The sequence below is a fragment of the Ziziphus jujuba genome, chromosome 2 (assembly GCF_031755915.1).
Source record: "Ziziphus jujuba cultivar Dongzao chromosome 2, ASM3175591v1".
Classification (NCBI taxonomy): Eukaryota; Viridiplantae; Streptophyta; class Magnoliopsida; order Rosales; family Rhamnaceae; genus Ziziphus; species Ziziphus jujuba.
In genome coordinates, this window is record NC_083380.1 from 10,158,252 (window position 1) to 10,175,878 (window position 17,627).

Sequence of the window (17,627 nt, forward strand, 5' to 3'; positions counted from 1 at the left end):
TGACTTTTTTATTTTTATTTTTATTTTTTTATGAATTTTTGGAGTGTTTCAAAAGTTAAAATTCAAAAATGCATTAGTAACATCATATGGATCCAGCAAACCACTATTGCATTTTTAGTTCATGATGGTTCCACTATTAGATGGACCTAACCTTGACAAGATATCATCCTACTAGTTTAGTTGGTATTTTCCCTTTCATTCTAGAGCAGCAGTATACGGTATATCTATCTTGTTCCTTTCCCATACACCTAAACCACAACAGCACACATTTTCTTCCAATTTGTGATGGTCCTTTTCATGGTAAGATTGGGAGTTTATATCGTTCAGGGTACTGAAAATATGAAAGATCCAAAAACCGAAAATCATGGAGCAATGTGCAGATGAACCTATCTCTAACTTGTTTATGTTGGACTCTTCGTACTCTAATTTTTGTAAAGTTCCAATTCTAAGCACTTGTTTGTGGTGAAATGAAGTTTCTATTCTTGAGAAAGCTCCAAATTTCCAATCAATGGTTTCATTCATTGAGACATATTGTCCAACTTGCCACCGTCCATCCATGTACTTAAGTATTACCATTGAAAATAATTCATGTATTAAAGTGGTTGAAAATGACAGTTTTCTAAGTTTATATTTTCAAAATAATATCAACTTAAAGTAATAAATTAATAAGTAAATAATATACGTAAGGTTAATGGTATTTAGAAGGATAAGTTGGATGACTAATAATTCATGAATTTTTCTTTTTTTGGCTGAATATCAGAAAAAAAGTTGGATGACAAATAAATAAATAACTATGTGACTCCACATGACCAAAAATAAAAAGGGACAAATGCATTTTGGTACCCTTTATAATCACGAAAGTTTCAATTAGGCTTTTTAAAATTAATTTGGACACATTCATATCCTGTAAGTGTAAGAAAATTTCAATGTGGTTCAATTAGGTTAAATGTAACGGAACCATCCAATTGGGGCACGTGCTTCTCACGTGATCTGAATTTTCCCTTTTTTTTCCATTTATTTATTTTTTTCCCAAAATTTCGAGTGGCCAGAGTAAAAAAAGAAATAGAGAACAAAATATTATATCTTAACTTAGGTTTACAACATCATGGCTTAACATTGGAGTTGTGTCGTTGAGGAAGAGCAACTCGTGAGGAAGAAGAGCAACTCTTGAGGAAGAGCAGTTCATGAGGAAAAGCAACTCGTGAAAAAGAAGAAGAAAATTTCTTCTAGCAACTTAGTTCCTTTAACAAATTCAGATTTGCTATGCAATTGTGAAACATCAAGGTCAGTTGTGGTTAGAACATCAAAGACTAGTGTCAATTCCGGGAGGAAATTTTACAGTTGTGATACACACAAGGTATTTTGTTGAAACATTTGGAATTTAGGGGATTTAGCTCACATTAGTTTGTATTTATTTCAAAGTTCGAAAAATATAGTCATGTTAGAGCTATCTCAAAAATGCTAGAATTGTAAAATTGTATAAGAAAGAATTGTAAAAAAAAAAATATTTGATCAGAGGTAATGTTTTCTATTTTTTATAAATGTTTAGGATTAAAATATAGCAATTTGTTTTATTAAAGGGAAAGATGTGAGAAACATGGGCTTGAATACATTGTATATGTTTGTAGGAAGCTGGAGGATGCAGATTCTTCAAATGGATTGACGCACCCATGTTAGACAATTCTAGGAATGCTGTTGATCAATTAAGACATAAAATACATAATCTAGAGGATGAGATTCGAGCCTATAAGCAGCAAGAGACCTATGACAAACTAATGATAGAAGAATATAAATCAGAGGTAGAAAAATGGATGGCTTGTACTAAGCATGTGGAGAAGATGTGTGTGAAACTTGAGGGGAAATTGAAGGTCTATGTATACAAAATTAGAAAGATATACATTGTCTTAATTGCAGGTTTAATATTTATGATAATTGATTTATGGAGTGGTTGTGGATGCAAGGGTAAAACAATGAATGGTTATTTATATTTACATTAGCAGGGAGTTGGACAGTGGATGATATGATGCACCTTATGTTTGTACTTAAAGCTCAATAGAGTATGATGGACCTCATAATCATATTAGGGTTTGCAATATGTTACTGGTAGCAATGTAATATTAACGATGTAAATCAATTCCCCATTATATTATAAAGCACTTAAATCTATTTGTTATGATATTTACTTTCAGTATCTATTTGCATAACTAAAATAATAAAAATGATGCAAATCAATTCCCCATTATATTATAAAGCACTTAAATCCATTGTTTAATATCAATTCAAAAAATATATAATACTCTATTAACCTTTGAAGCTAACGTGTTCAAGAGTTTTAACTCTCAGCATAAGAAAATATAAAAAATATTGCTGCCCTAACAAGCCAACCATTCAAAAAATACAACTATGTAATAGCTTTTCAGCTTGTTGATATGGCTAATACATATGCACAAAAAGAGCCAAATACACACACACACACACACACACACACACACACACACACACACATATATATATATATATATATGTATGTTACTAAACCCTAAACAAATATATACTATTTTCTAGTATCTGATTTGTCTTTCTTAATTCATATTAGTCGTGAAAGGTGGTGGGATTATCTTTTGCCTTTTCCTTTATCTGCAGATGGTGGTTGACTGGTTGGTGGTGGTGATAGTTGAGTACTGGTGGTTGGTGGTGATTGATTGCTAGGTGGTGGTGATAGTTGAATACTGATGGTTGGTGGTGGTTGTGGATCATCCGTGGCATTGAATCTTCCCACTTGGTGTTGTCCTCTTCCTTTTCCTATTCCTCACCCTGCTAGTCCTTTTGCTATACCCTGCATGACTCTGCATGATATTCGTAAAACCTATTAATAGCAATTTGACATTAACACACAATGTACAATATGTTATGATACATACAAATTCAGATAGAGTCAAAGATGCATGTGCAAGTTAAATGAAGTGTCTTGTGCCCTGTTTGCAGTTTAGGAGCAGCCTTCCATCTGAGGTTGTATAAAAATGATATTTCACAAACTGAAACTTTATAACAACAAATATCATAACTTTAATTAGCAACATCAAAGAGGAATGGAAAAATTATACCACATTTGTGTTAGGGATGTCGTCTATAGGCTCTATCACATGATCTCTCCCAATGTGCCAATCGTTTGGTCTTAATGTCGCAGATTTATTGCAAGTCCTTCTATTGTGCCCCCATTCCCAACAATTTTTGCATCTAATTGTTGGCCACTTTGTAGGTCTTTCCTTTTCAGATGGATCTTTTCTTCTAACCTTTTTTGGCCTTCCTGGAGCTTTCTTATAAGGGGGAAGGTATATAGCTTCAAAAGAAGTCCTAACCCACATGTCTTATCCATCTAACGGAAAAATCATTGGTTCATAAGTCTTCATATATGCAACCTTACTGTATTAAGTATCTATGTACTTTTCAGGGTTCTGCTTCATATATAAAATGCAAGATACTGCATTGGCCACAAGATATCCCACTAATATTCCACTTCCTACAGCTGCATTTGTGTTCTTTCAAGTTAACAATGTATATGTTTAGATGGTCATCAACCTAAAAAATCTCACAACCTGCATATGTTGGCAAACTGCTCCTGCTGTCTACCTTCATTTGCTCCAGCTTCTTAAGAGGTTTACGGCATATCTCCTTATTATGCTTCCTTATCCGCTCCTTCATTTCCCTCATCAACACCATCAATTTTTTCCTAATATGTTCCAACATCACTAAAATGGGTTTATCTCTACCTTCTCATATGCATGCATTGAAGGACTCATTGATGTTGTTAGTCAACAAATCACATTTCAATTCCTCCTTGAATGTGTGTCGACTCCAGTATGTTGTCTTCAACTTCATTAACCATTCAGTAGCCTTGCTGTCTGCCGTCCTTAATACATCCATTTTTTTAGTAAATTCAGCAGCATTCCATGCTCTAGTTGCATTCCATAGCATGTCCTTGAACCTCTATCCTCGATATAACTTACTGAAGTTGGCATATAGATGTCTCACACAATATCGATGGTCTACATTTGGCATCAGCCCTTCAATTGCAGGAATCAAGCCCTGCAATACATAACAATAACAATGGACACATATATTATGTAATGACTATGCCTTGTAATATAAAAGACTAAACATTGTAACTAAATAGAAAATAGATGAATGGATAAGGCATACATTTTGTTGGTCACTCATGAATGTGAAATTTTTATCATTTGTATATTTAATATTCTCCATTAAATATTGTAGAAACTAGCTCCATGAGTCTTTGTTCTCAGTCTTAACCATTGCATAGGCAATGGGAAACATTTACCTATTTGTATCCCTACCAACAGTAGTCAACAGTTAGTCTTCATGTTGACCATTCATATGACATTTATCCAGCCCAATAAAAGGGATACAACCAGCCTTGAATCCCTCTTTACATGCAGTTAAGCAAATATATATCCTTTGGAAAATAGATTTTCTAGACTCTTTATTTATCTTCAATCTACATGTGCCCCCAGTATTTGATCTAACAATTTCTACACAATAATCCCAAAGGCGACTGTATTGCTCAGCCACATCACCTACTGCCATTGAATTGCCTTTCTCTCCAGCTCTATAAGCTTGTGATCTTGTTATGTTGACTATAAGATCTTATTTAACCTTGTCTTGAAAAGTAGACAACTTCATCTTTGGATTTGCTCTGAAGTCATTAAAGTACCTCTTGGCTAACCATTTTGATTTCGTGAACCTATTAGTGAGTGACCTAGTACATGTGTGCTCTTCTTACAACGTCTTAATTTGAAAAGTTTCTTGTGCTTGCATATTAGAAGCACGTACTCTCCAAGGGCAACTTTCCTCACACACTACTGTAACCTTCCAAGATGCATTTTTTGTGAATCTGATATTCCAGCCGCCAGACAAAGCATAATTGACCAAGTATTCCTTAAATTCAATGTGACTAGCAAACTTCATTCCAACATGCATTTCCAAATTGGCACCCTTTGTGCTATAAGCAGGAATGTGGGTATTCACTTCATCTTCATCAGAGCTACTTGGCAAGCTAATAAGTTGATCAGAATCATAAATCACTTTATATTGGCTTACATTCCCTACCAAATCAGGTCTATGTACTGCACTTCAGCCTCATTAGCTATATCTGCCAAGCCAACTCTAGTGGCACCTATATCATCATTCTGTACAGAAACAGCATCATCATCTGCCAATTTGGCTTCATCGTCTGCCATGCTAGAATATATTACACCACCTCCATATGATGAACAAGTAGCTAAATGATCTGCCGTGGTTGCACATTCTTGTAACCAATCATGATCATCTTCATTAACATCTATGTCATACAGATCTCTAGTGTGTACCCTTCCCACACAACGACTGCTGATTGCTATATCATCCATTGCATTCACATGAATGTCATGTAGGTCAGCACATTCATAGTCAATACTTCTTTCACTACTAGTGTTATCACATATTCCTTCAATGTCAGCTAATAAAGGATTGACTTCAGGATGCTCCACATAAATATCAATTACTTTAAATCTACTACCCAAGTCAGCATTGCATCATTATCGTCTTCCATTTGTCTTAATCCATAATTTACGAACGTACCAGGTGACGAATACCATAGCTTCTTAAATCCATTGTATCCTAACTCTTGTACCATGTTTGCCAACACTATCATACTCTACTTGTCAGGATCACGGTTATCAAAATGGGCCAACTCTCCATCCACATATTGTCTAGATGGAGTGAACTCAAAATGTACTCCATTCCAGATTCGAGTAGTAAACAAAGCCATAGATCTATAACAATATAAACCAAAATTCAAGATTCTAATACCACCTATACCACCTAAGATGTGTTAAATATGTAAGCTTCTATCTAAGTTGACAAGAAACTAATAAGTTGAAAAGAAACTAAGAAGGAACATATTCATATAGTACAACATATTGATACTTTTTGTACCAAATAGTGCACTACATTATACCATATCAAAGAACCGTTCCATGACATGATATATATATATATATAATACATCACGAGTTAACTACTACATGTGGCATGCTGGTATAAGGAATCAAGGTAAACAGTTACTGTTTAATATAAGCAATATAACACAAGTTTACATGCTAAATGTCCAACAATGATATAAAAAAATGATGTTAACGACTTTCCCACAAGTGGATAATGTCTGTAGGTCATGATATGTTGATAATATCTGCTACAAGTTTCAAAACACAAGATATGCTAAAATACGTTCAGACAACATAGTAAGTAGGTATTATAATACACAAATAGGTTTACATCTCCAATATATACATATTAAAGTAGATTGTCAATATTTTACATCATCCTAAGGCAAAAGCTGTCGTATTGGGTATATCATTATCAATTTAAACAATTTAAACCGGAAGAATCTCGAACCATATAAAACAACATTGTCATTATCAAAGCACCATTTACACATCAACCATATAAAACTCACATTACTCTGAAAACGACCAAAAAAAAAAATGAAAATGAAAAAACTAGTGTTTTACACACCAATACTACTTCGGGTGACAACATGACCCATACAATAGTACAAACAAAAAGTTATCACCAACATAACATGACCCACCAAAATAAATAAATGAATAAATAAGCCTTTAAAGATATAGGTTACCTAACTTGACTGCACATATCTTTCCCTTCTGTTGTGTCCCCACACCTTTTTTTTCCTCTCTCTTTTCTTTTACAAAAAACGTAATCTCTGTCTCTTTCACTCTTTGCTCCCTCTCTTCTTTCAAAAAAAACCCAGACCCGCACACCTTTTTTTTCCTCTCTTTTCTTTTACAAAAAACGTAATCTCTGTCTCTTTCACTCCTTGCTCCCTCTCTTCTTTCAAAAAAAACCCAGACCCTTTGTGGCTTCGAACTTTGCTTCGTAACCTGAGTAATCGAAAGCAATGGCTCGATTTAGATGCTAAATCACAATGCTGAGCTCGATTAAGATGAACAAGAGTGAAATGAACAAGAAAATGTCCCTTTCAGACAAGAAAATCACAATACGAACGCAGTATCGTTTTCAAGGGTTGAGATGGAGAAGTCAGTGCATTTTAAAATCCTTTTAATTCTGACCACTCGAAATTTCAGGAAAAAAACAAATAAATGACAAAAAAAAAAACAAAAAAGGAAATTGAGATCACATGAGAAGCACTTGCTCTAATTGAACGGATTCCGTTACATTTAACCTAATTGGACCACATTGAAATTTTCTTATATTTTCAGGATATGAATGTGTCCAAATTAATTTTAGAAAGTTTAATTAAAACTTTCATAATTATAGAGGGTACCAAAATGCATTTGTCCCAAATAAAAACATAAAACAAAAACAAAATAAAGAATCACTTTCCTCCATGAATTGCCAATCAGTTCAAACTAATCCCTATTGACCCTTTCAAATGTCAGCTCAAACAGGTTCAAGCTTTGAGCCAAAACAACACCATCACATGTATTATTACGTTCGAACCCAAAAAAAAAAAAAAAAAAAAAAAGTTATTACTATGTCTTTACCACAATCAAAAATTTCATAAAGGACTAAACATCTCTTCAAATATCAGAATTACATTACGATTGTTACAGAACCAAATTCAAGTATTCAAGTATTCAAGCAAAAAAAGTTGTAAAACAGCTATTTTCTATCTCCTGCTAAAAAACAATCAGAATGGAATAAAACACAAATAGGGAAAAATTGCTACCAATAAGTCGTGACAATAATGTGAACAAAAATTTCTTTTTTCTCTGTATTTCTCAAATATAAAGACTGATGCACAAAATTATACCACTAAAAGTACATCTCCCCTAGTTATTTTTCCTTGCCATGAATTGGCAACTTATCTTAAAATATCCGTACGGCTACCAGTTCAACTCAATCGACCACACTCCTCAAGAAGACACCATTGTTGAATCAGAAATTATTCTTGACATGCAAGGAAATGCTCCAGCATTTTACAGATGCGCCATGGAACAAGCTTTGATAACACCCTGTGCTAACTTGACGTAAAAGAAGAACAGTCCACGGGGCTAATCTGCAGATAGACATGTTATGAATAAAGAGATTAAAGCATTTTCCAAGATAGATACTTTAAGCCACTATTCTTCTAATTATCATAATTATCTTTTAAATTTGGTTCTGATGATTGATTGAAATAAATAGTTCCATGGTTAACCACAGTATATTTCATTAGGTATTAAATGTTGCCAGGACAAGGCATCGAATGTGTTAAAAAAAGAAATCTTTTGAAGTTCGTTCCAAACATCAACTAATTGTCAAAGTCAAACAAGAAACATTACCAGCATACCTTATGGGTTTTGCTGGACTTGTCGGTGTAGTTGTAGAATCCAATCAACATAGCCATTGGTGCCTCCCATATGGTCCTCAACAAGATTTGAAAGGAGAAGAATGCCTTCTCGAGGCTGTTCACCTTGTCTTACGAGATGACATAATTGATAATATGAGGGGTCGCTTTCTCTCATTTTCTTGAGAATCTTCATTAGCTTCCTTGACATTTCATTATCACGCTCAGTAAGGGAAACCTGATTCTCAACACAACAAGAAAGAAGCAGCGGTGAATGTCGATTACAGCCTGTTTAAGAAATAGCATCTTAGAAATAAAGAAAAACTTCGCCAGATAAATAAGAGAAAAGACAATTGTCCGGCAAATATTTAATAACAGACTTTCAGATTGTTAGGGTCATAAAGACCTGTCTAACAATATTCTAAACTGACAAGTGAGCACACAAGAGCAGCACCAGTTATAAAAATTCAGAACCATACAAGAGTTCCCAAATAAATGTTATCTTTTGAAGTAAAACAACCCATGGAAGGAGTTGCTCCCAAGTGAATCTAAAGGCTCTGGGAGCAAGATAATTTAGTCATTTGCGGCCAAGCCAACCACTTTTACATTTTAATCTCTTATAGGATGCCTTTTCTGGTATACATGGAGGTTCAAATGTACTTGGTAAAAACAATAAAAGCATGGTCTGCAAAATAAGAATATTAGCGTATAGAGTACATATGTGCAGATCTGCTTTGCAAATTTTCCAAAACCTGTTAGCAAACTATGATAGAGCAAGTTGAAGTCCATTCGAGACAACTACGGACCCCATGAATAAACCAAAAGATTCCTCTAAGTTCCTAACTGCGAATAAAGACCATTATAGCCCTTTCATCTTTAACCCTTTAGCCATCTTTAATTCTTTAATATACTTCTTTTTCCTCTTTTGTTTGAAGGAATGTGTCATACCTTTGACAATTCTGCAGCACATTCTGGCCCAAGTAAATTCATAGCTATATCAGGTGCAAGTACTCTACCGAACCATAAAATGAAACGAAAACCATCATCATATATATAAAGGCCCCTGGGATCTAAGCTCTCAGCAGCCAATGGCAACCTTATCTCAACACTTTTGGGGCCGTCATGAGCAGGTGACTGCATATTTAAAAAGAAGAAACAATTTTAAGCATTTCAAAACAAAGACTGCTATAGATAAATGTTCTATTAGGGGTTTTACCTTCAAAAGATGCTCATCGAGTCGAATTAAGCAAGGATACAAAAGCTTCAACAATTTTTTAACCGGCAAAGTCATCATTGTGTAACCTGCTGCACAGCGTTCATCGAGTGCAGCATCGGCATATCCTCCACGGAGAGGTGTTGATTTATAAAGAGCTAATGCATACAAAGGCAAGAATTTTAAAGATTCTGGATATATCATCCTCCCTCCCAATCGATGTTGCACAGAATACAGATTTCGATATTCTTTGAGAGCTTTGATGATTCTTAATTGCAAAGCGTTTCGAGCATCTTCCAGCTTGTGGGACAATGTTTTCTCAATTGCTGCCAGTTATTTCAGATAAAAAAAAGAAACATCAAAATTTTAAAATAAAGATCTATAACTGCACACAGAATCATTAGGATGTTACCCACCTAGCCTAGTAAGCAGGGTGACAACAGCACCAGTATCAGCCTGACGATACATCTCTCCAAGATCTTGCACCACTGGGGCTGCTGCTGTATGTACTCTAATACGTCTCTCACCACAAGATGCCGTGTATCTTTACATGGTTAAAGAAGATTAACTTTAAACATATTCACTTCAAAAAGATTTCTCTGATAAACTACTTGAAACTGGTCAGTCACTTCACCAGTACAACAAACAGACAAACAATTACAAGAACATTCATAATTGAAATTGAAATATAGAAAAGAATTAATCAAAGAAACATTTTGTATCAGGAGGTGCCAAAATTCATGAGAAATATAACGCATAGTTCACATCACACATCCAGTGAAAAGGATACAGCAAAGCAACTTGGAAATACACCGTCTGAGTAGTTAATAGAGTCTCTTCAAGAGACATCTGCATTGCAAATGCTTTATCACAATCTACAGCAGGAAGCGCTAATAAATCGGTGGACCTTAGCATAAAGTTCCCATGATATGATGTGAAGCGAACTCCTAAGAGCAAAAACGAAAAATAAATAAATATCAGAAGATCTCAAACATAAATGCACATGTGCATTTGCATTGAAAATCAAAGAAACATCAAACCAAAAATAAATAAATATCAGAAGATCTCAAGCATAAATGCACATGCGCATTTGCATTGAAAATCAAAGAAACATCACAGATAGCCTGACCTTTTCCACATCGTACACGCATGACAGCTTCCCAAGCAGTTTCCCTAGTGAGGTCTCTAGCTAACTCATGTCTCAATTTCTCTCCATGAGTGGCAGATTGGAAGTTTGGATAATGATATACCTGACCTCCACTATATTTTGCCAGAGTACCTACATGGAAAGTTCAAAGATAAAACCAAGATACTGATTACCTATCATTCAAATATCATATGACTTGCTATATACTAAAGAAAAAAAAATTTCAGCTTCCTAAAAGCTGGAAAGGTTTAAAAATATGTGAACACTTCCCAAACCTGATCAAACAAACAAACAAGCATACGAGCACATGCAGACATGGATACAAACACACACACTCACACACCACGAGATTAAACAGGAAAAATACAAAAGGTGCATAGAAAGAAAAACGTGTACTGTAATCAACATTTACGATTTACTAAATAATCAAACCACATAAAATAAGGAATAACAGAAATATCGACCAGAGGCAGCTTCCATCTGAAGTTCAACCTCAAATTGAATCTCTAAGTAACACTCACACCATGGATATAAAAGAAGGGTATGAGCAGTGGAAATAAAAAGAAAATCTCCCCAGAATTTGTTTTTTTTCAATTTATAAATACTATTTTCACCGAGCAAAAAAATAAGACAATAACCATCTGAAAAACGACACTGACCCATCAACCATCATGCGCAGCATCAAACAGCTTCAGTGGCAAATAACACATGCACTACAAACAAAGTACTCAGATAATGAGAACATGCAAATTTAGGGTCTTTTAGACACAATAGATAATGCTAAAAAGCATATTAAGAAGATATTTTCTCACACATGCAGGTCCTGTGAACGTAACATATTGACAAAGAATAATCACCCCAACTCCAACATTAACTTTAACTTGGTTCCCTGAAAATAAAACTAAGTTAAGATCACTGTACCTAATGATGCTATATCAGTGTACTTGTCACTGAATGCATATATATTAACCCCTATCTGGAACTTGGTAAATTCTGCAGCCATCTGCTTGTAGAATGGATCTTCTGGTAGTCTTAGTGCATGCTCTTTATCTGTCCCATAAACACGAAGGTCATCTCCACGCAACTTTAAGCGGCCAACACCAAGAGAGGGTAGTGTGTTTTGGAAAATCAACAATTTCCCCCCAAGTTGGCTCTGCAACACATACACATAAAAATATATAGATATTGAATTTAGCAAGACATAAATGAACAACTAAACTTCACCAAAAAAATACAAAAATAAATAGATTAGTAATTCAAGTACCATGGTATGCTTGAAGGACAGAAAGAGAAATAATTTAGAAGTGATTGATTGATTGCAAACATACAGGGTTCAATTGGTGTCAATAAGAAAAAAAATAACCCACCATAAGCATGAGTGACGCTTTAAGAGCTGGACCAAAAGCAGATTCAATATTTATATTGTCCTGAAACATGGTAGGCAAGCTATCTAGGAATGCATCCACCACACTTCTTGATTCTGATAAGTTAACAAGGAGATCATCTGGCAATGGCACAAATACATCATCCAAATCTGAAACCACCATCATTTGGGGCTGTGTCAAAGATGACTGCACCAGCATAACCCACATGAGTTAGCAATTTCTGATTGCTGAAGCAGGAAAGAATAAAAACTTATTAACTGGTAGTAACAGAAAATACGTACCTTCATATTATAAAAATGTATTGTGCTGTCAAAAGTTGCAAATCCAATTTGTGTTCTAGGGAAGCCAGGCAGATCATCCAAACATGATTTGATGGTTTTGGCCACAACCTGAAATGAGGTACACATAACATTCAACCATGAACAAACCAAGAGAGGGAAAAAGACTAATTCTAATGCAATAGAAGCAGCCAAAGAAAGGAGACACAGACCACAAATTAGTAGTTAAAATCGAAGACCTAGAAAAGAAAAGGTGTTAGCAAGTGGTCATACTCAAGACTAGGCATTTGACTAAGGCAACTGTTTTGTCATTTGCAAAGTTAAACAAAACATACACTACATCTAATTTTATACAAGACTACCAGGCATTGTTTTGAAAGTTTGTCTTTTTTTTTTTAAGACTAAAACTTTCTGTAATTAAGAATAAGCTGCATCTTATAATAAAAATCTTTGTATAAAATAAAAACGCATTTATCTAATATCAGGCATAATGATCCTCAAGCTTTCTTAATTGTTTCTGAGTTATTTTCTGTACAAAAAAAAAAGCACATTTCATTATCAGAGAGAGATGAATTACAGAAAATCATAGCTAGATCCAGGAAGTACTTACCTCAATCATACCACTTCTAACTGCAGATATAGAAACATCAATGAGGAAAAAATACAGTGGCGGCATAGGTGGTCGCACCATATATTCAGTTGGAGCAACAAATTCCACACTACCCTGTGTAAGCTCAGGTCGCTGATCCAGATCAATTCTTCTGCCAGTGGCATCCAAATGGGCAAAATAATCACCAGGAACTGAGCATGGGAGTTGGCAAAAATCAGCAAATATGCCATATAAAAGAATTAAGTATATGTGCAACAAATCGACTATCTAACCACTGCACTATGAGATCATAGCAACCAAAATACACTAGGTTCATGCAGAAAAATATCATGAAGGCAGTTACAACCTATAATATTTAAATTTAGTTTGAGATCTTGTCCACAAGTGAAAATCATATAGTTAGTACAAAGAAGAGTTCAACATCCTCAACAATATCAAACGTGTCATTTTTTTCTTGAAAAAAACACATTCTTTTCGGATAGAAGGGTGTTCGAGCTAGTGGAATTTACCATCGTTTAGTAAAGAACAAATGTTGCAACGCCACTTTCTTCCAGCATCTGTAAATGTCACATAAGGATTCACATATGTACGACACCTTCTACAGCGAATAATGCCAGTAGAAGCAAAATTAATTACTGGAACTTCCTCCTGAATGATGAAGAACAGAAACAACAAGGTTATCATTGTACACCAAACATCAATCAATTATGATCATATGAACACTAACCCCATCAGGTGCTTCTGCAAGTGGACAAACAACAGCTCCAAGAGGCAAGTGCCACCTCGAAACTAAGGACTGCGAACTTGGTATTGCGCTGGTAGTAAGCCGCAAATATCTAGGATTGCAGTTCATAGGATACATTTCAGTATATGATTTTGGCTCAACATCACCATCCAATGGCCTCGGGAGTGTTTTAAAATCAACTCCTGTTTCAATTGATCCAGGAATAGATCCAATAGAAAGTGAGTTGAAGTCCTCCACCAAGCCTTGGATAGCACCAGTAGGAGGTGCAGCGCCCGGATGCTGCATTGACTGCAAGCCCAGAGGAGCTGCAACAGATGGAGATTGAACATAACCTCCTTGGTGACCAACAAAAGGGGATGATGCCATTGGTGGTGCAGGGAAATTGCCTCCTTGATTAGCTAGATATGGAGACTGGAGAGGCTGAACTTGTGGATCTGCACTAGATTGTTTACGGGCATATCCAGGTAAGAAAGGCTGGAGATTAGGCCTGGCAGCTGGAAATGATGGATCTGATGGAAGCTGAGCATTTACATTTGATGATGCATAATTTACATGTTGAGGAGGGGACCCCATTGGCACGGGAGGTATCTGCTGCTGTGGACGAAATGGAACTGGTGGTGACAAACCTTGACTTACAGGAGGTTGAAATGGCGGTTGACCTATCGGTGGAGCACGCGAAGGGAATGCTTGAGTAGTTGAGGGAAGTGGGGGTGTTGGAAAGCGTGAAAAAGGTCCAACAGACGGTGGGGCATTAGATGTTGGTGGAGGAGGCACAGAAGGATCATTGAACCTAACTGGTGGAGGAGGTCTAAAACCAGAGGCCTCGGAGACTAGAGGCCCAGATGACAATGAAGACATGGTACTCTGTGGAGCAACTGGTGGAGTAGGCCTAAAGCCAGAGGCATCTGTGCCAACCGCAGGCCTAGGTGATGAAAAAGGTGTTGTAGACTGGGGAATTATTGGTGGAGTAGGTCTGGGACCAGGTTGATTGGTTCCAACCACAGGACCAGATGAAAAAGGTGTCATAGTTGGAGTGACTGCATAAGGTGCAGCTACAGGTCTTGCGGCAAAATTTGGACGACCAGGATTTTCAGTTCCCATTGGTTTCTTCAATATCACTTCCTATATTTATGGTAGTAGTACCTGTATGACTGAAGCCAGCCACGATAAGCAAGTATAAGAATTTTAATAGTTTATACAAACTGAAAGAGGTTATGTCACAACTTAACTGACATTCATAACATTAAATAACTTAACTGACATTCATAACATTAAATAAATAACAAGACATGAGAGTACAAACAACCAAGGTATCTGACAGCCAACAAGGAGGGAACATCCAACAAAGGAATATACTTAGGCTTAACTTGATCAGTTATAACTATAATGAGTTGTGTTAGTGTGCATTGTATTAGGATGATAAACATTAGTGTCCATAACACTCCTTAATTTTTCTAGTTTTTATCTTTTCTATTGTTTATACTTTAACGACATTAAACATTTATCTTTTGGGAAAAAGGGATAATATTTTATAATGTTGCTGATTGTCTTCATTCCTAGATTTGATTCTTGTCTTGAATTAGCTGTTTTTTAACCCCATTTAGAATGCAACAAGAAAGATTGGTACTTGGTAATTGCTTCTTAAGTAGCTAAAGTAAAGAAAAAGAAGAAGAAGAAGAAGCAGCTCATGCATACATTATCCTCTTGCAGGATAAAGAGAGAACGGGGCAAACACACAAGCAAATCAACACAAAAGGAATTCTGTCCAACAAAGAGGGAAAAGGGCAGGTTTGTGCATCTGAGGAGCTAGGTTTTGCTAGAAAAATCTCCCAATTTCCATGTGATTATAAAGCATGAGGGAGATAAAACCAAGCTGGGAACAGAAAGGCTATGAGAGGCATAGATGAAAAGAAGTATTACTGTTTGACTAGAATTCGATGGCCATTTACTCCATCATCATGGAAAGGAGATAGAAGAGGGAAGAGGATGATATAAATGCCGCTGAGAAGTAAAAAAGCAGTAGCCCATTGTGATTGCACCATGCAAGTAAATCTCACATAGCCACATAAAAGAGTACAAGCACAACATCTATAACAGAGAATACCTCTCAGCATGGAAAACCTAACCCAATGAGATTACCATTAAATGCTGAACAAGAAAATTACTATCTTTATCAGTCTTCTTAAGCTTAGGCAATTCTTCAACATTAAGGGCCTAAAAAAAAAAAAAAACACCGTTTTACCAGCTAATCTACACAAGTTGGATTGCTTACCATTACCAACAAATTATATACTAAAACTTACAACTAATTTTCTTTTTTACATAATGTTCATTTAATCAACTAAATAATAACTTTACTGCCTCAGTTTGCATAGAAAAATCGTTTCGACCCAAATATATTAGAAATGTAAAAAATGGGGTGTGGTCTTGGATTAACACGACAAAACTTGACATTGACAAAAAAGAAAACGATTTTATCAAACAGGTTGTTAAATTAAAATTGACCCAGATAACAATTTCATCCATATTAAGGCAAAACTACCCTGTTTCATTTTTCCAACAAAGTGTAAAAGACTATTATCTAATTAAGCTTTTGCATCAAGAAATAAAAGAAAAAAAAAAAAAAAGAATTCCAATTCGATAAAAGAAAAACAATCAAATCCAAAACTTACCCTTTTCAACAAAGCTGACGCCGGATCTCAGCAAAGCCAGTGGTGGTTGCGTCGTCGTAAGCTGGTGATTCGGTTTTTTTTTCTTTTACTGTGCACAGGCAGCGACTGTGCACGCGAGGAGCTTGGGGATTTCTTGGGTGGGGGATCGGCAATCCAGTGGGGGATCGAATCCAAGTGTGATCGGCCGGTGAGAGTAATTGACCGGAGATAGTGACGTGGCCCGGAGGTTGATGGGTCGGATCGGAGAGTCTCGGTGGGTGGTACGGAATCGGGTCGCCGTGGAGATTTGGTCGTCCAAAAAAGTGTTATTAGCAGGCGAATTGGGCTCACGGCCAAGGAGGGCTCTCCTTGCTTTCCTTTCGAATCTTAGAATGCCTTACGTTTTTTTTTTTTTTTTTTTAAATTATATTTTTATTTCTTTATTTTTTAATCTGCTTTTGTTTTCTTTTCCTTTTTTGTATTTTCTTTAAAACTTATTAACTCTTTTTACGACATATTTAATAATAATAATAATGACAATAATAATAACAAATAAAAAAATAAAAAAAAGGAAAGTTCGTCAATGAAGTTGCTGTACTGATATTTTTGACGATGTATTACAGTCCAATGCTATAAACCCTTTTTATAAGGGGAAAATATTATTAATTTTTTTATTTTTTTGATAAATTTTAAAATTATTAAAATGTTTATTAAATTTATTTATTAAATTATATGGTAATATTAAATTTATTTATTTTTTATTTAAAAAGTATACTTTTTACATATTTAAATTATATAAATATATTAATTAATAATATATTAATACATATAATTTGATAAATTTAATATTTGTAATATTATTATTGTAAAGCCATTTGTATTATCTAAAACAATATATTTTAGATATTCAAAAATTTATCAAATAATATGAAAAAAATGATATATTATTTTTTTATTTGTTCACAAATATAAATAAATTTATTTTAAATTAATGAACCTTTTTATAAATAAATATAATTAAAAATAATCAAATCAATAAAATAATATAAAGTAAATATTATTATAGCCGCTCATATTTTGCTATTTTTCAATATTATATTTCTATTAAGAAAAATATCAATGCAACTTTCCAAATTTTATTTTTCTTTCAATGCAGTATTATTTTTTAAAACATTTAATAATTAAGTTAAAATGTGACTTATAATTTTTCTTAAATATAAAGAATAAATGAAA

At 34.8% G+C, this 17,627-nt stretch overlaps 1 protein-coding gene across 3 annotated transcripts; it reads right to left on the minus strand.

Moving 5' to 3' along the window:
• Window positions 1–7,613: 7,613 nt before the first annotated feature.
• On the minus strand, window positions 7,614–16,821 carry LOC107418239 (protein transport protein SEC24 A). 3 transcript variants are annotated; one of them, XM_016026922.4, is made up of 14 exons: window positions 16,416–16,821; window positions 13,726–14,886; window positions 13,508–13,646; window positions 12,999–13,189; window positions 12,392–12,499; window positions 12,093–12,296; window positions 11,647–11,878; window positions 10,708–10,857; window positions 10,369–10,525; window positions 9,995–10,122; window positions 9,582–9,904; window positions 9,314–9,499; window positions 8,369–8,603; window positions 7,614–8,095 (listed from the first exon to the last, which is right to left on the minus strand). In XM_016026922.4, exons 2-13 carry the CDS (start codon window positions 14,842–14,844, stop codon window positions 8,370–8,372), a joined length of 3,171 nt encoding a protein of 1,056 aa, XP_015882408.2. In that variant the 5' UTR covers window positions 14,845–14,886; window positions 16,416–16,821; the 3' UTR covers window positions 7,614–8,095; window position 8,369. The 3 variants fall into 3 exon arrangements, with proteins under 3 accessions (XP_015882408.2, XP_015882407.2, XP_015882406.2); XM_016026921.4 differs by having other exon boundaries at window positions 8,361–8,603; window positions 13,726–14,894; XM_016026920.4 differs by having other exon boundaries at window positions 13,726–14,894; window positions 16,416–16,820.
• Window positions 16,822–17,627: the final 806 nt, after the last annotated feature.

Coding starts and splice junctions, on each gene's coding strand:
- LOC107418239 (XM_016026922.4), bottom strand. CDS start 14,844: ATGGGAACTGAAAATCCTGGTCGTCCAAATTTTGCCGCAAGACCTGTA. Junction 13,190..13,507: donor TTGTTCTTTACTAAACGATG/GTAAATTCCACT, acceptor TCCCATGCTCAG/TTCCTGGTGATTATTTTGCC. Junction 8,604..9,313: donor GTGCTGCAGAATTGTCAAAG/GTATGACACATT, acceptor GTTGAGAATCAG/GTTTCCCTTACTGAGCGTGA.